The following is a 23,397-nucleotide window of genomic DNA, read 5'->3' as shown; positions in this document are numbered from 1 at the left end:
GTGTCCCACAAATTTTGATGTTTTGTTTACTTGGTTTTGGGATTTTGTTTATTTGTTGCTTTAAATAGCAAATTCTTTTTTATTGATGTCTGATTAACATATTGTATCCTATTTGTTTCAGGTGTACATCATAATGATTTGGTATTTTTGTACATTGTGAAATGATCATCACAATAAGTCTAGTTATATCTGCCACCACACAAAATTAATACAATATTATTGACTATATTCTCTAGGCTATATGTTACATCTCCATGACTTATTTGTTTTATAATTGGAAGTTTATACCCCCTAATCCCTCTGTTTTGTTCACATTTTTCATTCAGTTCCAATTTTTTTTTAATTTCTTTGTGTTTCTTCTTTGACACAGGAATCATCAAGACATGTGATACTTACTTTCCAAATATGTTGGGAATTCTCCAGGTCTCTTTTAACTTCTAGTTTAATCTTATTGTGGTCAGAGAACATATTTGTATGATTTCAAACCACTTATATTTATTAAGACTTGTTTTTATAGCCCAGATAGTAGTCTGCCCTGATGAATGTTCCCTATGTTCTGTAAAAGAATGTGTATGCTGCTTCTGTTGAATAATGTGTTCTATAAATGCCAGTTAGGTCATTGTGAGTTGATAGTGTTCATTGATAATGGTATCTCCCAACATGCTTTTTCACTTGCTGTCGATTTGTTCTTCCAAGTGTCAAGAGAGGAATATTAGAATCTCCAACTGTAATTGTTTTTAATTTTATCAGAGTTTTGCTGCATAGAGCTTAAAGTTCTATTATAAGTAACATAAGCATTTGGGATTATTATAGCCTAAGTATACATGAGTGTGGGTATGTAGTTGAGACTTTTCTTGGTCTTTTTTATAAGTGATTCTCAACTCTTGTCTGAAGCTCACTTATGTGGGGTAATGATCCCACAGTTCATTACTCTACCCATTCCAGTTTTCCAAAGCAATGACCAAGAAGAAAAAAAAAAGATTAATCAAATTAAAACCTAAAAATTATTCTATCGATATGACTAGAAAACACTGAAAACCACATGAATTCAAGATCACATTGATAATTCACTAATAACAAAGTTTCCTTCCCTCAAATGAAGGAAATTTCAACTCCTTATCTACATATTTGATCTACAGGATTTTGTATTGGCAGGAAGTCAGACTTCCTGATGGAATGAATGGTACAGTAAAATCCTTAGTAAACTCCACTAATGCATCACTTTTAATTTATAAGGACTGTATTTGGTAACTTTTAATAATTGAATGAGTTAGTGTTAAGGGAACATCAATCACACATAATAAAAATAAATGGGATTGTGCATCGTTCACCACTAAGAACTAGATTCAGAATGTGCATTTTTAATCAGCTTGTGACTACTGGGGCCTCCTTTTCCTCCCACAAGTGGGTCGTGGACGACACACTGAGAAACACAACTCCATACGAGAATCCATTAGAGAAACTCTTTTCAGATTAAAGTGCCTGGAAGCACCTGTTTCCCCTCAAGTACCATGGTTCTTTCCATACTCACATGATACCCATTGTATCCCTTTTCTCTTTGACAGCCAGGAAGCTCAAAGCCAAACTTGCAAATCCTACTCTGGAGCCCTTGCCTTGAGTATTTTCATTCTCACGTCTTCTGTTTAAACCGGCATTTGCTTTAATTGTATGATTCCTACTGTTCCAATTTATTAACATATTTCTTATCAGTCATCTCTTTTTGTCTTGTCTGTGTGTATGTAGAACAAGGCGCCGGTGTACATAAATTAATGCACAACTGAGAGTGGCTCCAGATAGTCCCACCGTCCGTGCATGTTAAATTCCTGCTCATAGCTTTGCATCCCACAAGTCCGCTCAGGATCCATCCAAGGGGCTAAAAATACCGTTGTATACTTACAAGGCTGACTCTTAAATTAGAGGAGAAACAAAGTCAGCTTCCCGCCAGCCTTCCTGACATAAGAACACCTGGGGACTGCAGCCCCAGCCAGGGCCCGGTGGGCACAAGGTGAGTGAGGAAATGAGAAGCAATCCGGATGGTACCACATCACAGTAGAACCCGGCTGCCGGGAGATGTCTTGTGCATTCTACTAGAGCAGTTACCAGGGTCTGGAGTCCCGGCGAACATGACATTGTAATCTCAGTTATGTTTTATTTATGGGGAGTAGTGGCACAGCTAGGGTGTGTTAACAAACAAAGATGATTGCTTCTGAGCCACTCTCTCGTCCGGAGGTAATTAACACAAAGTAATGCACCAGTTGGGGGATTCAAAGAGCCAACAACCTTTTCCGTAGGAAAATGATCTGCAACACCCAGGCCAAGAGGGCAGAATCGGGAGAAAAAAGGACGTGTTTTATCTTTGGTTAAAGGTGCATCATTAAAAGGCACTGGCATAAATTATTCTTCCTTTTAAAAAAATCCATATAACATTAAGAAAACTGTGGAGTGTAAAATGTCAGCGGCCGAGACGTGTGGATTTGCAGCTGTTAGCAAAGTGGGCCGGGGGCTCCCTGCGTATCTCGGATGGCATAAATTAAAAATATTGACTGCAACCAAAATAGCATTTGCAATCAGCTCAATGTTGCAATGTGTTATACAGACCATTTGCTTTTAAAAAAATTAAAATATGAATCAAACTTGGATGACAAAGAAGTTCAACTTCTCAGGAAAAACCAAATACATCATCAAAAGGTCACCATTCGTAGACAAATTGCTGTTAAAATTTATTACTTGTTTGCAAAATGTACTGTTGATCATTGGTAACTGCTGAATGCCTGGGCGCCTCCGACTAAATAAATAAATAAGTAACGCATCCCGCATTCATTAGGGGGAAAAAATAATATGAAAAAGTACGTGGAATGCCAGAGCCTAACTGAAGCAGGATAGGGAAGGTGAAGCCGATAAGGGAAGAGCTGGGGGCACAGAATCAGAAGAGAGAGAGAGAGAGAGAAATAAACAGACATCAGCCAAGCAGCCTCGTTAACGCTCCTTGGGAAAACTCGAGATGACCGATAAGTCATAAAGCACAAAAGCCAGAGCATCTCAACATGAACCAGCAAGGTTCCTGAACAGGCTCGGAGATCCTATGCAATTCAGCTAAGCTTTCCGAGGCCCCGCCTCCACCCTCACGCAGGCCGGGTGACATCACTCCACCGGTGACATCACTCCACCGGTGACATCACTCCACCCGGCTCTGAGCTCCCTGGCAGCAGAGACCAGGCTCGGGTCCGACCTGCGTCTCTGGGGCCCAGCAGAGAGCCAGACGCCGAGCTGGGCATTGGCGGTTTCTCCCCCAGCACCCCTCCCTTCAACCCTCCTGCACTGGACAGCAGCCACCCCCTGGGGAGCCGGGGCTCAGGCCCCTGGCCAGGCCAGTTCTAAGCCCCCTGCCACCCTGACTGGTTTAGAAAACCAGGATGAAGCCAACTGGCTCATGGCTTTCTTCTGGCCAAAGAATTGGTTCAGGAATGGCCATGTGGCCCGTTTCAAGGTGACGGGCTGTGAGGAAAGTTGGCTAGGGAACTCTAGGAAAGGGGCCTTCTTCCTCTCCCGAGAGAGAGAGAGAGAGAGAACGGCTGGAAACCACTGTCCTCTCTCCTTCAGGACCATGTGGGGTGGAGCTGTCAGGAGGCGGGGGTGGGAGATGGATGGGAGAGAAGGAGAGGAGACTGGGCAGATAGACCGAATTGGCCCACGGCTAGGGTTAGAACCCGTCAAGCCTCCTCAGCCTCCGCTGCTGTGAGGTTGGGCCGCGTCACCACTTCCTGGCCACGGGGGTTGGGACAGAGCGGTACTCACTGCTCCCACGCCTGGCCCAGGAGGACCCCTGCGTGTGGGCCTCCGGGGCCTCCCCTGCAGATGGATGGGCCGAGGATCCTGCGGAGACACGCCCCCACCCAAGGAGGCTCTTGACAGCTCAGCCCCACGGAACTTTCTGGAGCGCTGGAAAGGTCCCGCGTCTGCGCCACACAGCACAAGAGCCATCAATCACGTGTGGCTTTCGAGGTCTTGAAAGGTGGCTAGTGTGAAGAGGAATGGAACTTTTAGTTTCATTGATTCTTTCAATTAATTAATTAATTTAAATTTAAACGAAACTAGTCAGCAGCTACGCTGTTGGCCCCCAAGGCTCTAGAAGACAGTGGAACACGCGATGGAAGGGGCTGGAGGCCCGAGGCACCCCAGACAAAGCTGCCCACCATCCACTTTGTGGGTCTGGGACGTCAGTGAGGGATAAATCTTTTTTTTTTTAATTTCTTTTCAGCGTAACAGAATTCCTTGTTTTTGCCCCACGCCCAGTGCTCCATGCCACACGTGCCCTCCCTAATACGCACCACCTGGTCCCCCCGACCTCCCACCCCCCGCCCCTTCAGACCCCCCAGGTTGTTTTTCAGAGTCCACAGTCTCTCGTGGTTCACCTTTATGACACCGAGCCGCTGCGGGGCTGAGACCGGGGCGGCTAAGCAGGCATCGCCCGTCCCCCCGGCGAGGCGGGTACAGTCCTTGTCCGGGCGCCGGGCTCGGTGTGTCACAGACGCGTCTTACTTAGTCCTCTCAGCAGGGAAGCAGGAAGGTGCTGCCGCTGTTGTCCACATTTTGCAGAAGAGGAAACAGAGGCGCGGAGCGCTCACACTAGACAAAACTCCTGATTGGGATCCTGGCCCCAGTCACTCTCCCACAAGCGCCCGTCTGAGGCGAAAAGCAAGGGATGAGCTTGCAGGCACCCGAACGAAGGCAGTGGCTGGATCGGAGGTGAACCCCAAAGAGTTCTATCATCTGAGAGGTAGGCCCCGTGGCAAACGACGGAAGAGGCTGCCGGCTACAAGGCAAATGCCTAGGGTTCTTGCCCCGACACTAACTCCTTCCTGGATCGCCGGTCCACTAGTGCTGGTAACGGGGGGAGCCGCGGACCCAGGGTTCTGTCGCCCCGCAGCGGGGGCTTCCCTCCACCCAGCACAGTGGCTCACCTCCTCCTTCCCCAGCTGGGACCCGTCATGCTAAAGGCCAGATGGGACTGGTGCAGGCACCCATGCCCTTCGAGCGCAAGAGCCTGGGAGCTGGGCCCTTGAAGCATCGGGTTGGCATGGGCAGGCCTGCGTGGGGCAGGCCAGCTGTTCTCCCGAAGGAGCGGACCGGACAGCGTGCGGAAAGGCAGGATGCCTGGGGAGCAGGGGCTTCGTCGGAGGGAGGCTTGGCAGACGCAGAGGCAGAGGAGGGGAGTGCTACCACTTCTCCCGCTGTTTATTTAATCCATCCATCACTGCCTGATGTGTGTCTAGGGACGTAGGTCTTTGGAGGTTTTCCTCGTGCATCACCTCATCCATCTTCCCAACCACGCCGTGGGGAGGACTCGTCCAGCCCAGTTTGCTGAGGAGGAAACGGACCAAGAAGTGATGGGGAGTGTCCAAAGCGAGGCCTCGGAGAGAGTGGACGGGGGACCGGGAGGCACAAGCGGACATGGCTCGGGCAGGGGAGCAGCGGGCTCTGCAGGCCAGCATTCACGTGACCCGCACGGGCCTGGAAAACCCTGCCTCTCCGTCTCTCAGGATTCGTGTTTAAAATGCTTATCCCAGGCCCTTCCCCAGACGCACAGACCCAGAGTCTCTGAGCGCAGCGGACTGAGGACCTGCATTTCTTTTTTTTTTTTTTTTTTTTTAAGATTTTATTTATTTATTTGACGGAGAGACAGATCACAAGTATGCAGAGAGGCAGGCAGAGAGAGAGAGAGGAGGAAGCAGGCTCCCCACTGAGCAGAGAGCCGGATGTGGGGCTTGATCCCAGGACCCTGGGATCATGATCTGAGCCGAAGGCAGAGGCTTTAACCCACTGAACCACCCAGGCGCCCCGAGGACCTGCATTTCAACAAGCTTCGTGGATGGTTCTCGGCCAGTGACAGTGTGAGAACCACCTGACTAATAAGGTTTTGGGGCTCCACATCTTTAGGGAGACTGTGGGGCATTCCCCAGGGGCAGCTGGCCTCTGGGTAAGGCCACCATTTCCCAGGGCCCCCATCATGGCCCAGGGCGTGCGCTGCCCAGGAGGAGGCAGCGTCATGGTCCAGAGAGGCGCTCGCAGGGGCACATGCACCGGGTCTCCCGTGCAGGGAGGGAGGAGCAGACATCGGAAACATAAGGAGAGATGGGGAAGGGACTAGAAAGACAAGCCTGAGACGGAGGCAAGGGAGACTCTGAGACAGACAGATCAAGACAGTGGAGACAGAGACAGGGAGAGAGTACCCGAGCGGGATCCGGAGACATGAGTCGCTCCCATCTGCTGGGCAGTCCAGGCCAGATCGGCACCCCACCTCCGGAGCTGGCCCCCTCCCACATGCCAGCCACCCCCTGCCCAGCTGCCAGGCGCTCAGGGCTGTGCCAAGTGGGTGTCTGTGTGACTGTGCCAGGCAAGGCTCCCCGGAGGCGCACACATGGTGGGGGGGCGGGATCCAGCGAGCCTTCACGAGTGCGACACCCAGAGCAGCAGGAGGCAGGCGAGAAGGGCCTCTGCAGAGTGTGGGGGAGCGGGGGTGGGGGGGGGTGTGGAGGCAGCCCTCAAGAGGCTAGAGGAGGGGCGGGGGAGGGTCAGAGGCTGGCTCAGAACTTGGGACCACAACTGGAAAACAAAAGGGAGAGCGAAGGAAATTTTCCTGGCCCACGTATCGGATCCCGGATCTGCATTTGCCTGTCTGATCCTCAAAACAGCTGTGCCACGTAGAGACCGGTGCCCTCACGTTACAGGTGAGGGACGAGGCTAAGGGATTACAGACCCCAGGCACTTAGCTGATGAGAGCTGGACCTAAGTTTCCTACTCAGCCTCAAGTGTGCCTAATTCTAAAGGGTATGGATTTCTTTCCACGACACGGAAGTTTCCAAGTTGATCAGAAGACAGAAAACCACACACAAGATTTTTAAACTGTGCAATTTAGTGATACCAGACCTGCCACAAGGCAGTCATGATGGACCACAGACCAGGAGCCGTGGGTACCACAGGGAGCAGGACCAAAGGACAGTGGAACGGACAGAGTGTCCTGGGGCGGTTTCAGGGGTGAAGGGAGTTATCTGTTTAAGTTCCTGCCTTACCGCCTTCCGAAAAGTATTGTGGAGGTTACAGTAAGATCACATACACTGCTAACTGCTAAAATAGGAAGTCAAAAACAGGGGTGCTGGGTGGCTCAGTTGTTAAGCATCTGCCTTCGGCTCAGGTCGTGATCCCAGGGTCCTGGGATCGAGCTCGCGTCGGGTTCCCTGCTCGGCTTGACTGGAAGAGATTGTGCTGAGTGAAATAAGTCAAACAGAGAGAGTCAATTATCATATGATTTCGCTTACTTGTGGAGCGTAAGGAATAACACGGAGGACATAGGGAGATGGAGAGGACAAGTTAATTAGGGGAAATTGGAGGGGGAGATGAACTATCTCAGGACTCAGAAACAAACTGAGGGTTTTGCAGGGATGGGGGTGGGGGTTGGGTGAGCCTGGTGGCGGGTATTATGGAGCGCACGTACTGCATGGAGGGCTGGGTGTGGTGCCTAAACAATGAATTCTGGAACACTGGAAAAATAAAATTTTAATTAATTAATTAAATCCCCAGTGGATGCTTGAAACCATACTTAGTACTGAAAGCTACACACACTGTTTGTTCTACACATGCACATACCTATGATAAAGTCTAATCTGTTTACAAGTCAGGCACAGTAAAAGTTACCCACAATAATAATAGAACAATTATAAAATTTACTGTAATAAAAGTTCTGCGAATGTGGTCTCTCTCAAAATATCTTACTGTGCTGTACTCCCCCTTCTTGTGACGATGTGAGACGATAAAATGCCCACTTGAGGAGGTAAGGTGAGTGACATGGGCGCCGTGACGTGGCGGTGAGCGACCCGCGACCTCTCGACCCGACGTCGGAAGGAGGCTCATCGGCTTCCGGGCTGCAGGTCCCCGAAGGTAATTGAAACCACGGACAGCAAAACGGCTGATGACAGGGGACTCTGGTACAAGATGAAACATCCTGACTTAGCAAGAGAGGTATTTACTTGCCAATGCCAAGTCCTAGAAATCACAGAAAAGGCCTCCAGATGAATAGAAGTCACAAATGCTGATCTTATGACATGCTTACATACACACATTTATGTAACTCTACATATAACGTATGCGTGCCTAACAGTATAATCGTATATGTAGCAATACAGTTACAAGCTGTACGACTATATGATTATAGACCTAGTGTATGTTATATATTATTCATATATATGTACATATAGAGTGTTATATAGATGCCTAGAGTTGTCTAGTTTTGTAATATGTAAAATACATAAATATATAATATATAGTTATAGTATATAGTTATCCATACTGTGTGTGTGTGTCTAAATTCAAAAGGGAATCCCTGAAAGCAAGAGAAATTGAACCCAGAGTGGTGAGAGCTGATGCCACAGCTCAAGGGTTTCAGACCCGGAAGCGGAAGATGAAGCCAGAAACAGGAGCCCGTGCATCCGTGCGCGAGAGGCTGGGTGCCTGGAAGGGAGCCCCTTGCAAGTCTGGATCTTGAAGAGCAGCTGCCGTCAGCAGCAGCAGGACTAAGACATGCTACACCCACCGGGAAGCAATGAAGCGTGTGGCGCTCCAGGGCCTCAGGTGGAAAGAAATGCTGAGGAAAGCACGGAATCCAGAGCCGCGCTCCCTTTCTAGACCAGCTGAAGACCCGGAGCTCCCACAGAAGCAGAAGTTGCTCTGAAGGACCGTTTTATAACCCGACCTCCTCAGATGCAGCTGGAGGGAAAACCCACAAAGATGAGCTCACAATCTGAACTCACAAACCACCAAGGAATCCAATCCATGAGAGTGAGTCCTGGACACAAGAGACCCCGGGATGAATGGAACGCACAGAGCAGAACCGTAAAACGGCCGAGTTCCCGGGAGGTCAGCGACACGGCGGAAAGCATCGTAAGCCACTTTTCTGTTTGTTTCCTTTGACCGTGGAGAAGAGAAGTGCCAGGTGACAGCGGCTGGTTCTTTTTGTAGCCAGCCCTAGAAACGACCCTCGGGGGCAGATGACAATGTAACACCGTGAACCTCGTGGTAAGGACTGATGTGGGTAGAGTGGGGCTCACGCAGGCGGGTGATGCTGTACCTGGAACAGGGAACGGGGCTTCCAATTCCGAGAGAATGGATGGTCCCATGGGCTGTTTACTGATGAACATGAGCAGACCCTGCTGAGAGCATGAGACCCTGTCCTCTGAGAGAGGGGACAGTTCTAGGGGCGCAGAGCTTTCCAGCTGGTTGGTTCACCAGATGCCGAGGCACATACACAAATAATAATTAAGGGCATCCTCTTCCTAACTCCCTGAGGTTGCCTTGGTCAGCTCGGTGGCCATAAGGAAATCCTGTGCTGGGGGGGCTTGCATGGCCCACATTCATCTGTCACAGTCCCAGAGGCTGGGAGTCCAAGATCAAGATGCCAACGTGTAGTCTTCACCCATGGCCCCTGCTTGTGGCAGCCAGCATTGCGCTGAGTGCTCATGTGACCTTGTCTTTGTGTGCACAGGGAGAGGAAGAGAGCAAGCTCTCTGGTGTCTCTCCCTCTCAGGGCCCCACCCTCGTGACCTCCTATAACCCCGATCACCTCCAAAAGGCCCTGCCTCCAAATACCATCCCACTGGGGGTGAGGAATGTGTGGGGGAGACAAAGGTTCCGTCCATAACAGGTATGGGCTATTTGTATCCCCATTTTACAGGTCAGGTACTGAGGCACAACCAGGTTCAGTGATTGGGCCAAGATCACCAGCTTGTGGGTGTCAGAGTGAGGCTATGAACATGGCACTCTGCACCCCTAGTGTTTCTTCTGTTAGTATCTGTGCTCTGCTATTGGTCTCCAGATGTTTATTCCTGAATTCCCTTGACAACCTGGTGAGATAGGTATTACCAGCATTTATCTGGCAGGCACCTCTAGCTTCCAGAGAAGCAAGTTGCTGGAGAGAACCTCCTAGTTGCCAGAGAGAACCTCAAACCCCTTCCCACCTGCCCCGGGATGCCTGCTCACCTCCCCTAGGTCTGTGAGTGGCCATGAACCTGTGGCTTAGGCCGGAAACACATTGTCAACCTCGACACCTGTGATTCCTCTGCACCTACACCCGCCAATCCCTCAGCACGCCACTCTTCGGTCTCCAGAAGGAGTCCTCTGCTTTTACCACCTCCACCTCTTGGGACACAAATCCAAAGGATGCTCCTCTCTCCTTCCCCAGCCCCCGCTTTGCCTGACAGTCTGCCTGCCACATGTGGCCAGAAGGGGCTCCCTAAAATGTGATCCAGAGTCAGCCACTGTGACCGTCCCCATGCATTTCCCTCCAGCAACAGTGGTGACTCCTACATGTCTTCATAAAAGACATGTGCTGTTTAAGTACCCTGTGATGTGCATAAAATCTCGTGTCCCATCAGGGACATCGTCCCAGTGCCCTTTGAAACTGCTCCAATAACATTATTTTTGAAATCCGCAGAGTATCTGCTTTATTTCCAGTCTTTGCCACAGTAAATACAGCTACAGTGGACATCTTTATAGTTGAATCTGTGGCTGAATTACAGCTTGCTTGGGATGATTTTCTAGAAGAGACATTATTTGATCAAAAACTTTTGATTATTTAGGGGCGTCTGGGTGGCTCAGTCGGTTAAGCATTCGTCTCTTGGATTTGGCTCAGGTCCTGACCTCATGGCTCCTGAGACAGAGTCCGGAATTGGGCTCCCCACTCAGTGGGACATTCTCTCCCTCTGCCCCTCCCCCACCGCCGCGTGCATGTCTGCTCTCTCTCTCAAATAAATATATAAATCTTAGCATAGATCTTCTCGATTACTTGATCAAAAAAGACAAGTTTGCTTCTGTTGTGATTGGGCCAGGTTATGGGATGGACAGGCATTTCCACATTGTCCTGTGGTGATTCTGTACAGAGTCTCTGAGTGTCTTGGGAAATGACTAGCCAGAGCCAAAGGGTCCAAGAGACAGCGGATGCTGGTGAGACACTTGCCAGGGCCTACCTCACAATATTCGCTTCATTTGCAAAAGCAATAGGACCGACCTCCTGAAATTTTGGGCGAGGTATGAGGAAGGCATTTCTGATGAGGCTCTCCTTCCAGCACCCACGTCTGGACGGACATTCCCACCCGTGTCCCCTTGAGGGCCATGATGCGGAGTCTGAGCACGTGCAGAGCTTCCATTCTTTTGAAAGTTGATATTGTCTCATACACAGTTTTCCTACTATTACCAAAGTCTTAACCTCCTGATTCTAGGGGGATATAAACGTCCCATTAGGGACCCTCTCGTTTACTCACTTTTTTATTGTTGAACAGAGAGGCTGTTTGGAAAATGTTGCTATGGTGTGTGTCCTTCGCTGGTGTTTTCTCCTCCCGACTCATAAGCACCATGCTTATGTTTCTTTCTTCTCTTTGGTTCCCAAGAAGCTTAGACTCAACTATACGGTTTTGGGGTAGCCACATGTCACCTTTTCTCTCGGTTATATTCTTACAGAGGTGGACACCTTTACTCTTGTTTTTTTTTTTTTTTTTTTTATCTCTCTGATCCTGATGTTCTACTGGGTTTTTTAAAAATATCTTATTGTGCTTCCTACTGGCCTTCTCACAGCCTTTTGGGATGAGAAAGGATGGAAATTGTTAATAAAGAATTTAATGAAAGTTGAGGTAAAGGCAAATGTGTCTGGGTCTATAGCTCTTCCTCTCTCCAGAAATTGCTAACTAGTATACTTAGTATAGTTTCTGAGAATGACATCACCAGATCAAAGAGAACACCATCAGACCTTTAATATACACCACTCCAGAGCTTTCGAGAGAAAACACGGGAATGTGTTTGCAACACAATATAAGTAACAAACCGAACTCTCCACTGTGCCTCCAAACAAAGGTGGAAAGGCTCATCGCGTGGAGACCTGAAGGGGAAGGGGGCCTGGGGTGCCACCTGCAGCTTTCCTCTTAATTTCTTTCACTTTCCACCTCTTTGGTTCTGCACACCTGCTTCCACCCTATAGCACAGGACATGGGGTAGAAGCTTAGTACAACCTTGCTGGTGGAAAGGAGGAGACAGGTGAGGGAGAAGCACTGGGAAGGCAGCACCATGTGTGACCTCCCAGTAGCTCCTTGCTTTGGTAAAAGACTAGCCTGCCCTCTGGAAACTTTAGCCTGCAATGCATCCTGAGCCCAAAAAAAGTTGCATATGGCCTGTCCCATGAACGACATGCCAGCATCATCATCATATCTTGGGATTTGGTTTGGAGAATAACCACCACTTCCTCTAGATAGGACTCGGGGTTCCCATCCTGGGATATGTCCTAAATTGGATATGTCTTACTTTAAAAAATTTTTAATTATAAAAGATCACAGAGACACAAATCTATATTCAGTATGGCCTGTGAGGAATAAACCACAGTAAAGAAAGACCATTTAGACTGGGGCAGGATGAAATGGACAGAGGACAGGTTTCCTGATCTGTGATAAAGAACATTCATGTCCCCTCTAGCTTCCTGCTAGAGCCTGTGCACCCATCCAAAAGCCAGAATGTTCATCGTCTGTTCACCTTCTGCCTCCCCAGCTAACCAGGAGTCAGCCATGACATGGGCAGTGTCCCCACCACCTAGAAGCAGGGGGACACTCTGTAGGAACCCTGGATAGTTAAGGAAACAAATATCTGAAGAGATGGGTGGATGTCTTACCCTGCCCACTGAAAGGTAATACCCTGGAAGGCAGGGGTGTGTCTTATTGATTCATAACTCCCCAGCAGAGTCCGTGCGCAGCATGGGTCTTTGATGAGTGTTTATTTTATAAGCAACTTGTGATTGGATGGATGAGTGGGTGGATGGATGGATGAGTGGATGGGTAGATGGATGCATGGACAAAAAGATGGATGGATAGATGAGTGGATGGATGGATGGATGGACGGATGGATGGACGGATGGATGGACAAATGGATGGATGGATGGATGGATGGATGAGTGGATGGATGGATGGAGAGAGGGAGGGATGAATGGATGGATGGGCAGCGTGCTATACTTTAGGTGTTCACAGAGGATTCCTTTGTGAGATGGGAATATACCAGATGACTTGTAAGGGCCCCAGCTACAGGATTCTGTTTGTCCATGGGCTTCACTGTACTTTCCCATCATACCCTCCACAAGACATGCCTTCCCCTCCCCCCATGTCCTCATCTTCCTGGTGAATCCTTTCTCATCTTTTGAGAAGCAGCACCATTTCCCTAATCCCCTCTCTCCCCAGTAGATCAGCTGCTCCTTGTCCCAGGTTCCTCTCACTGCCCACATTACCCCACCCTGCAGTCTGTTTTCATAATCCATTTCCCTCATTACAAGGAGTTCCTTAACGGCAAAGACCAGGGCCCAAGAACTTCCTCTGTGCTTAGGCCTGACATCCAGCTCCATCTTTGCTCGGGGGGGCTAAATAGACTTCTGAGCTCAAACAATTTTAACTTCTGTAGAGCATTCTAGAAGGTCCATAACCCGAATCCTATAAAAATCATTTTGAAGGTTATGCAATGCAGACGGCTGGTAACTCAGACTTCACCTGCACATGAGGTCAGAGTCTTTGTCTCCCTGGCTTGAAGGTTACGTAATCTTCATTAGATTATTTTATGACATTAACATGTTTTAAAGTTCTATTCATCTAGTTTTCTCTCCAAGGCGGAAGGGGATTTCTATTGCTGAACTTCAGCTCCAGAACGAGATCTTCAGCAGCCGGTTCTGATGCCCCGACTGGGACTGGGACTGCTAGAAAAATGTGCAGATCCGGAGACTTGCAAGGTAACTGAGGACTCGTCCTTGGACCAGCAAAAACATGGGGGTTTCTGTGCTTGAAAATCCATTCTCACCCTGATTTTTGTAATCCGGATAGAGAACATTTCTGACGTCCATGTGCCCACTGAATTCTGTTACTCTGTGAGCACAGGACCTGTGAGCACAGGTCAGGGTCCAACCACCGAAAAGCAAAAATGGGTCTTTCCAGATGACCTTAACTCTCCGTTTTGTAGGTGGGGAAACTGAGAGCCAGAAAAGAGAAGGGACTGACCCAAGATCACAAAGCTACTGATGGGACAATGGTGAGAATAGAGTTGAGCCTTTCCTTGGCAGCATTGGTAACCCACAGATTTGCCTTCTTAGAAGGATTGAGGGAGAGGATGGGCCACAAGAAAGCAGCTGAGCCCTTCAGTTCTGCCAGTTGCCGTTTTCTGGGTGGGAAAATACACAATGGCTCAAGCACCTGCACTTTAAGGCCAGCTGGGGAAAAGACTTAGAGTCCAGGCCTGTGGAAAAGAAGAGCGTTCCTCTCTGCAAATTCTTGTTCCTTAAGCCCCTAGAAAGCAGGGCAGGTCTTCTCCTGAATGCCTGCCAACTCCATGCTTGATGCCGGGGTTCAAATCTCACTTCTTTTCCTCCAGTTCTTAGGTATGGCCTTAGGGGAATGGTGACCTGTTTGGGATAAAAAGAGGACCCAGAGGAACACTCTGCCTTGTTTCTTCTATCATCTCTGCAGACAGAATCCACAAAGCATCTTAATAAGCATGGTTTGTCCTAGCTTCATTTTTTGCAGAGTGTCCTTGCCAAGATTCTTGGGCTGCCTAGGTTGGGACCTAGTCCCTGGTTGGTATCCAAGGACATTGCCCGAATTGACTTGAGTGGATTTTTTTATGTGTGTCTCTAAGAGCCTGAAAGGTAAGAAAAGTGGTCAAGAAGGACCCCGTGGGTCTTTGATCCCTTTTCACTCAAGGGTGGGCTCTGACTCTCACTCACAGGGACTAAACCAAAGGTAACCTTGTGCCTTACTGCCTGAAAACCAGCAGAATGCTCTCTTCCATCTCATCTCCATCCTGGCTGCCCTGGGTCCAACCCTGGGAACAGCCAAGTTAAAGGATAGTTCCTTCTGAAAGACCTCGTTTCCTCTCCTGGATCTGGGCGATTATTCCTAAAGAACATTTCCTCAAGTCTGTTAACGTCTAGCCCATGGGAGGGAAAGGTATTCCTCCTACACGGTTTTGTTAAGTCACAGACAGTCAGAGATGCTCTCCAGTCCAACAACCTCACTTCGCTGATGGGAGACCTAGAGGACCTGACCAAGGCCACAGAACCATCCGAGTGCTAACGGGAAGGGTTCTGTCTCACTCCGATTGCTGGGCGCCTCACCCAGTAGCCTTCACTGGGTGATCAGAAAATTCGAGCCGAATTAGACTAGACCCGAGTCTTGTCCTTCCCAGACAAGTACCTTTTCTTCGGAAGCACTTGTTCTCCAACGGGGCCGTCTACGAGAATCACCTGCACCACTTTCAAAAATACGTCTGGATCTCACCTCCAGAGATTCGGAGAGTGATCGGTTTGGGTGGGGCCTGGGCACCAGGGCTTTGAAACTCTCCCAGGTGATTCCAGTGCGCAACCAGGACTAAGAACCATGGATCTAGATCATTCTGCGCTACCAGAGTAAAGAAAGAGAACTGCTGGTCTCTCGGGCCACGGTTCCCAGTCTTCCCAAGTATGGGAGCCAAGGGTCTGGGTCAAGAGGAAAATGGAGAAGACCTTCAATTCGCTCTTGGCAATGAACTGTCCATTCCCCACCCTTGAACGACACAGAAAAGGACAAGGTTTGGAGATCAAGTTAAATGTCCAATTTATTTTTATAACTTGAAACCAGAACAAACTTGGTTTTGAACAAGAGTACAAATGAAATGGCAGACACATGCTGAACTCAACATTGTGACATTAAGGGAAAAAAGAGGCCCAAAATCTTGTACAGAGAATAAAAGGAACAATAAATATTTTACTAAGCCATATTGAAATGACCTCCTGTCATCTCAACGTTTTATCCATAATAAAAAAAAAAAGTGCCCGTTTCTTAAACAGAGCACAAATATCAAGCAATAATAAATAGTTCCAAACTTGTAGTAAAAGACAGAACCTCCAAGTAAACAACAAAAGCTCATACAATAAGTAATAGAAAAGGTAATAAAAATATTTCGCCTTGCCCGTACAAATGCAAACAACTTAAATCAATGTAACTTTGCTTTGCAGGGTTGAGATACAAAGAGCACCAAATCACGGGTTTGCCTGTGCGCAACAAAACCTTCGCTACGGACCGGGATGAAAGGCTGACTTCCTTACTTTTCACATTTTGCTTATAGTAGTTCAGCCTCCTCCTCTCCCCATGAAATACCTTCTAATGGCAAGTGGCAGGTTCCAATTTGGGGCAACTTTGAACAAAGTTGTGGCAGTATGGAAACCGGCCTGAGGTCGGCTGGGTCACCCAGGCTCAGGGGGCCCCCCTCACTGGGTCGTCTGCTCCAGTGTGGGCTTTTTAAACATGAAAGAGAAGCATAATGCTCTTTTCTCTGCAATCGACAGAGACACAATCTTTGTGCTTTAGGATGGCTTAGTCCTGGCATTCTGGTGACTTTGTGGAAGCTGGTGAGGGCTGGCTAGCTTTCGGAACTACAGGAGGACCACCCTGGAGGCTCCAGTACCTTAAGAGGGCATTGGAAGGAAAGGGCAGCCCCTGGGTCTTCGGATCGGGCAGGTAGGAAACTGACATCTCAGCTTTCTCTCCCCTCCTCCCCCCTTTCTGTTCCCTTTGCAAAGGTCAGTGGCAAGGAGGGAAGGGTATATGAAACAGAAAAGCTCCCAGAAGAAAGATTTCTGCATTTGGTCAAGAATTGCCCCAAAAGATGCTTGGTTATACTTTCATAACCTGAAATAATGGTTTTACAGTTCCTGAAATAAAAAATGGCTTCCTGATATAAGTTTTTTTTTTTTTAATGTATTATTCCCTCATCCAAAAAACCACCACTTTATTATCTTAAAGCTACTTGGCTTTACAAAAAAAAAAAAAAGAAAGAAAGAAACAAAAAAAAACCAGGGGAGTACAGAGAGGGAGAAAGAAAAGAAATTAAGTAAAAATGAAGAGGACAAAATAAAAGACTGATAGAGGCTGGAGGACGGAGAGGAAACACGGGGAAGGAGAGAGGAGATATGGAAAGGCACCGAATTCATCCCAGGCCCTCGGCACTCGGAAACTGACGGAATGTAGGTTTCAGCGAGAAAAGCAGCAGAGCAGGTAGGAAAGACGACAGGCCAACACTCTCCATGGAAGAAAGGCCCTGGGTGTGACGGGGACTCTCTCCTGAAATCCAGCTTGCACTGGTCTCAGCAGCTCGCGTCACCTGTGCCTCGCTGATTCACCAGCTCCTTTACTGCGTCTTTTGTCTGTTTCATGTTTTCTCAAGGACTAAAGAAAGCTCGGTTTGCATTCCTTTCTGCTCTTAAGGGCGGGAGACGTGGTGACCGCCACAGTGGTGGACAGTAGAGAAGGAAGATGCCCTCTCGCTCTCTCCTCTGACACCTGACATCTTACAGACGGCCTCTTGGAGAACGAGAGGACTCTGTGAAATGTTACCGACATCTTTACAAAAACTGATTTCTCCACTCAACACGAATAAAGAATTTCCCATCCGGTCTGCTGTGGCCACACCAGGGAGCCTTGATGCAAGGTTCGGGGCATTCGGAGAGAAGCCCTGCTCGAACAGTCCTTTGTATAGGCCAATTCCGACAAAAATATATACAACTAAAATGGTTTGTGAACCAAAGCATTTAACGACTTCCTTTTGTTTCTTTTCCTCAAAGGTTGTCAAACAACCCTTCTTCTCCTGTACAATAGGACTAAACATACAAATTTTTTTTTGCAATATTTTATCCTGCCAAATTAAAAAAATATATTATGGCAGCCTGTTTGTTTTTGTTTTTTTTTTCTTTTTATTTCCAAATTCACTAACAAAAAGGTACATTAAATCCCTTTAAAAGGACAAGCTTACAGTTAAAAAATTACAAGCTCCAGTAAAAATACAGCAAGTGCCTACATCATATGAACCAACCAATATATCCATTCCAGAGGGGGCGGGGAGAGAAAAATAAGTAAAGGTCAGAAATGTGATTTTTTTTTTTTTCTGCAAAGCAATAACAATATTAAGCACTTTTTTTTCTACATACTTTTTCTACATGGTGTAGCAATCCCCTTTTAATCCCCAAATACAAGTTTCTATACATTTTTTTTGAAATAAAAATTCAACACCCAAGGCAGAAAAGAATTTACTAAAACTCCGACTTTACAGTTACTGTGACAAGAACAAATTTATAGACCCACCATTTAAATTTTACTGCAACATTTTCAAGGAAAAGAAAAGGTTTTTTTTTTTTCTTGTTTTGTAAAATGCCCAGGCATTCTCGATTATTACAAATACTGGTCCACTTGTACAGTAATCAAGAAATTTTAATATATATAATATATACTAAAACCCCGTCACCAAAAAGAAAACAATATACACGCAGCCACTGTGGCATTTTTTTATAACCTAGTAAGCAAACTTGGAAAAAAAATGATCGCTCCAACACACATACACACAATTTTTTTTTACCCTTGTATGTATCCAATACTGTAAACGTATTTTTAAGACAGAGTGCACTAAATTTAACTTTAGAAAAAAATTAGCCGTTGTTCCTGAATTGTTTTTTTTTCATTCAACGATATCAACGTGTAACTTGTGTCACTTGAGTTTTAATTCAGCAGTAAATCACCTCCACGCCAAATCTAAGCAGCGTTGTCCCACAGACAAAGGGGGATGAGGATAATTCAGCTAAGAATGTCCACGGTTGTGCTGGGCTTACCTCTTCATTTGATTGGGTCTTACGGCATTTTCATGTCAGACTCTATCTTCAACCAGGATTTTTTAAATTTAATTAAAAGTAAATGTGGCTTTGTTTGTGTCTAAAGAATGTACTTTTCTTGTTTTACTTTTAAAAAGTCTTTTCATTTCAAAAAAAAAAAAAAAAAGTTTTGCATTTGTCTCAAGAGACTCAGATAGGAAGATCAGTTTCCAAGGCACTCACATCAAATTGAATGGCAGTAGAAAAACCGTCCAATAAATTATTTTATTTTGTTCTTTATAGTGCCAGTATTGTGAATGCCAAGCTTAGCAACACTGACACTCGATCTCGGCCGTCCCTTACAGGTTAACCCACCTCTGGGCCAAAGAGAAGAATATGCTGCAATTTCTTGTTTAGAAGCCATTTAATTTAAATGCAAACAAAAGCTTTAAAGTGCGGGTCAACAGAATTCAAATGTCTAATCTTAACAGTCCAATGTTTAGTACCCTCCAACCTAATGGGATAGAAAAGAAAAAAAAATTGGGAAGTAGCGCTGGGCACCGTCGGATGGAACTCTTTCCCTGCTCTCCCAGTAAAAACGAAGAGAAATTCGCAAGATCCTCCCACCTGTCCATCCAATGTCATCAGTGTGCGTTAAATGAGAGAATACTACCTTCTCTCAGTTCACCTCATCGGGGCACTTGTCTGCTTGAGACACGGTCAGTTATCACTGGAAGCAACGTGCGACTCGGGATTTCTGTGGTGGGGGGTGATGAAAAGAGAGAGAGAGAGAAGCCGTCAAGCCAGAAGAAGCCTGAAAGAACATGGCTGGTTCTTTCCCTTCTGTATCACTGCAGGTCACCACCATCTACCCAAAAAAGTACCCTCAGCCCATTTTATCTAGCCTCATCTACAGCAAAGAGCAAAGATGGCATCCCAGGGCACAAGGACACTCCAAGAAAAGCACGGTATCTGCTGGTCATGCACAACTCTAAGATGCTTTTGGGCCATCTCCCGGGCAGTTCTCAAAACCTCCTATTTCTCTGTCAGTGGTGAGTTTTCTGGGGTGTGGGGGAACTGAGGAGGGGGAAGGGGGGGCCACTGACTCTCCCCCACCACTAGAAGCTCCCTTAGATGCTGTAAAGGTTGAAATCAACACAGGAAAGGCCTCTGTTACTCAGGAGATCATCAGTGCTACATCTCAATTCCAATTCTGAAACAAAGTGCTACAACGTTAAAGATTGTTATCCGCTGTACATCCACCCCTCCCCCCCCACAAAAAAAAACAGCATGCCACTTTTTATTTCAGGACCGAAGGAAAAAAAAAAAAAGAAGAAGAAGGAATTTAAAAAACAAAGTAAACAACTTTAAAAGTCATTTAAGTGTTGGCTTCTTCACAAGAAATTACACATGCTTAGCTTAAATCTCAAAAAAGCAGCGCCCTCCCCCCCAAATTATAATTTAAAAGATAAGCTTCCCTTCTACATCGCTTGGAAATCATTGCTCAGGCTACTACTGGGTTTAAAAAAAAAAAAAAACCAGAAACAAACAAAAAAAACCCAAAAACAAACAAACAAACAAAAAAAAAACAAAAAAGGATGGATCCCCAACAAAATCTCTTAAAGGAATTTAAACAGAAAGAATAATAATAAAAAGTATCTGCACATGCCAAAAAAATTACAAAACCCAATAAATACAGAAATTATTGCACAGTTAAAAGGCTCCACAATTTTTACTGCCTCTATCAACCCTCGGGTTTCCATAGGACTTCGTAGACACAGGTTAGGTTGGAGCGCCGCGGGCCCTGCGCCCCGGGGCGGGGCGGGGCGGGGCGGGGGTGGGCGGCGCGGCGTGGGCGCAGGCGCAGGCGCGGGGGCGCGCGTCGGGTCAGCATTCTCTCGGGAGGCGGCGGTTCCACTGTACAGGGGCGGGGCGCCGGGCCGCGCGCTTAGCTCCTCTCGGCCTGCTCGATTTTGACGTCGTTAGTCAGCAAGTGCTCGCCGTGCCACTTTTTCATGTGTTTCTCCAGGGTGCTGTAGACGCTGAAGGGCATCTGGCAGATGTCGCAGCGGTACACCTCCTTGCCGATCTGCCCGTGCGTCTTCATGTGGCGCGTGAGCTTGCTGCTCTGCGCGCACGCGTAGTTGCACAGCTCGCACTTGTAAGGCCGCTCGCCGGTGTGGCTCCGCCGGTGCACCGTCAGGTTGCTGCAGTTCTTGAACACCTTGCCGCAGTACTCGCACGTGTCGCTGCGCCGGCCCTCCTTGGAGCTCGGCCGCCCGGGGCCCGGGCCGCCCAGGTGCGGCGTGCTGCCCCCGCTGGCCGTGCCGCTGCGGCCCGACAGGCCGCCGTCCAGCAGGTCCCCGGGCGGCGTGGAGAAGCGCAGGCTGCCGTTCTCGGACGAGTGCTCGGACGACGTGGCGAAGGGCGACTGGCGCGCGTCCGTGAAGCCCAGGAAGGGGTCCTTCATGAAGTGCCGCGACGCCGCGTAGCCCACGAGCCACTGCGAGTACACGTTCTCGGACGGGATGAGCGCGGCGGGCGGCAGCTCCAGGTCCTTCTCCACCTTGATGCGCTTGGCCGCGCTGTTGAGCCCGGGGCTGGGCAGCGGCGCCGGCTTGCGCGGGAAGAGGCCCGGGAAGGGCTCGGCGCCGGGCGCGAAGCCGCCGCCGCGCCCGTTGACCGCGCCGCCCGGGCCCGCGTCGCCGCAGCCGCCCGCGTCGTCGTCGTCGCCCGCGTCGCCGCCGCCCGGCGCGCGCTTCAGGAAGGCGCCGCGCTTGGGCTTGTCGGCCAGCAGCTCGCCGTACTGCGGCAGCGCGCCCAGCCCCACGTTCTCCATGACCTTGCCCAGCACCAGCGCCTTCTCGTCGGCCAGCGCCTTGGCCGCGCCGCCCACGCCGCCCGCGCCCGCCACCCCGGCCACGCCGCCGCCGCCGTTCTCGCGGTTGCGGCTCAGCTCCGAGTCCATGCTGAAGCTCGACTCGGGCCGGCTCTCGTTCTCCAGCAGCAGCTCCTCCTCTTCCTCCTCCTCCTCCTCGTCCTCCTCCTCGGGCTCGTGGCCCAGCGACGGGTCGCTCTCGTGGTGGCGGAAGTCGCCGTCGGCCGCCTTGAGGCCCTCGCCGGCCAGCTCGCTGGTGCCGGGCTCCGGGGAGCTGGCGGCCGAGAGCCCGTCGTCGGAGCGGCCGGCCAGCGAGCCGGCCTTGTGCATGTGCGTCTTCATGTGGCGCTTCAGCTTGCTCGCCTGCGAGCACGCGTGGTCGCACAGCTGGCACTTGTAGGGCTTCTCGCCCGTGTGGCTGCGCCGGTGCACGATGAGATTGCTCTGGAACTTGAACGTCTTGCCGCAGAACTCGCACGACTTGCTCTTGGCGGGCGGCTGCGGCGGCGGCGTGCCGCCGGGGGGCATGGGCGGCAGCGGCGGCGTGCTCAGGAACGGGGACTTGGGGCTGGGCTGGAAGGGGTTCAGGAGCCGGTGCATAGGGTTGCCGCGGCCCGGCGACACGGGCGGCGGCGTGGAGCTGTTGCCCGCCAGCTCGCGGAGCCGCCGCGAGAAGTCCATGGCGGGAGAGTCGATGGCCATGGGGTTGAGGCGCATGACTCGGTCAAAGGCACTGGGGTGCTGGGCGACGAGCCCCATCTCCTCGGCACTGAGGCGGTGCGGGTCCAGGTGGTGGCGCGGCGGCGGGCTGAAGAGCGGCGGCGTGCCGGGCAGGCGGCCCTCGCCGAAGCCCGGGTGGTCCCGCAGGATGGGGCCCGTCATGCGCAGCAGGTTGAAGGGGTTGCTGTCGCCCAGGAAATTCATGAGCGGGGACTGGGCCACGGCCTCGGGTCCGAGCGGCGGCGGGATGGTGAGCCGCGGCGTGAGCGAGCTGCTGGCCGGCCCGGGCTCCAGGTAGATGCGGAAGCCGTGCGTGTTCTGCGCGTGCTGCAGCAGGAACCACGCGCTGTTGAAGGGCTGCTTGCATGTTGTGCAAATGTAGCTGGAAGGCTCATCTTTACCTGGGGAGACACACGGACAGAAAGGCAGAGCGTGAGAAGCAGACTGGGCGCGCACCGCGGGGCCAGAGACCTGAGGGCGCGTGGGGGCGGGAATCGAGTCCTGGATCAGCAGGGCTCGGGAAGGCGGCCGCAGGGCCCCTTTGGAGCGGGCGGGGCCCGGCGACCTGTCACCCAGGCCGAGACGCCTACCAACTGCAGAGCTGAAGAAGCCGGCTCTGTGGTCGGGGAGACCCGGCAAAGCCCCCATTGGCCTCGCCACCTCAGCTAGCACCCGCAGTTCCTAGGCCCCGACCTGCTCCCCCAAAGAAAAGCTGCTCTTATCGCCATCATCTCAGAAGCCAAATGAGGCAGCGTTGTGAGACTGCCTGATGTCAATGATAACACAGCCGGGACACCTGCAACCATGACAAACCCAGGTTTTGTCAACCAAGGCACTACTGACGTCTGGACCAGGATGACTCTGCGGGGGTCGGAGGGGAGGAAGGGCTGTGCTTTGTAGAATGTTCAGAACCGTCCCTGGCCTCTCCCACTACAAGCCAGTCAAACTGCCTACACCACCCCCTCCCCCCCAGCCGTTGGAGGATCACAAACCTCTTCAGGCCTAACCAAAGGTCCCCAGGGGGATGGGGTATGAAGCTGCAGCCCACAGCTCCCCTCACCTTGAGAACCAGTGATTAGGCAATATTTGATCCAAGGGGTTTCTACAAAACCCAAGTCGAACT

At 49.7% G+C, this 23,397-nt stretch overlaps 1 protein-coding gene across 4 annotated transcripts in view; it reads right to left on the bottom strand.

Annotated features, from left to right (window-relative positions):
- Positions 1 to 15,628: 15,628 nt before the first annotated feature.
- The window catches only part of BCL11B (BAF chromatin remodeling complex subunit BCL11B), a 93,738-nt gene continuing 85,969 nt past the window's right edge, over positions 15,629 to 23,397 (bottom strand). For all 4 annotated transcript variants that reach the window (XM_044230565.1, XM_044230567.1, XM_044230566.1 and 1 more), the window contains one exon: positions 15,629 to 22,675. In XM_044230565.1, coding sequence (XP_044086500.1) covers positions 20,625 to 22,675 — 2,051 coding nt within the window. In that variant the 3' untranslated portion in view covers positions 15,629 to 20,624. The remainder of the gene's footprint in view (positions 22,676 to 23,397) is intronic.

This window comes from Neovison vison, chromosome 13 (genome assembly GCF_020171115.1).
Source record: "Neovison vison isolate M4711 chromosome 13, ASM_NN_V1, whole genome shotgun sequence".
Lineage (NCBI taxonomy): Eukaryota > Metazoa > Chordata > Mammalia > Carnivora > Mustelidae > Neogale > Neogale vison.
The sequence above is the reverse complement of the archived record's forward strand: the minus strand, read 5'-3'. Positions and strand labels throughout refer to the sequence as shown.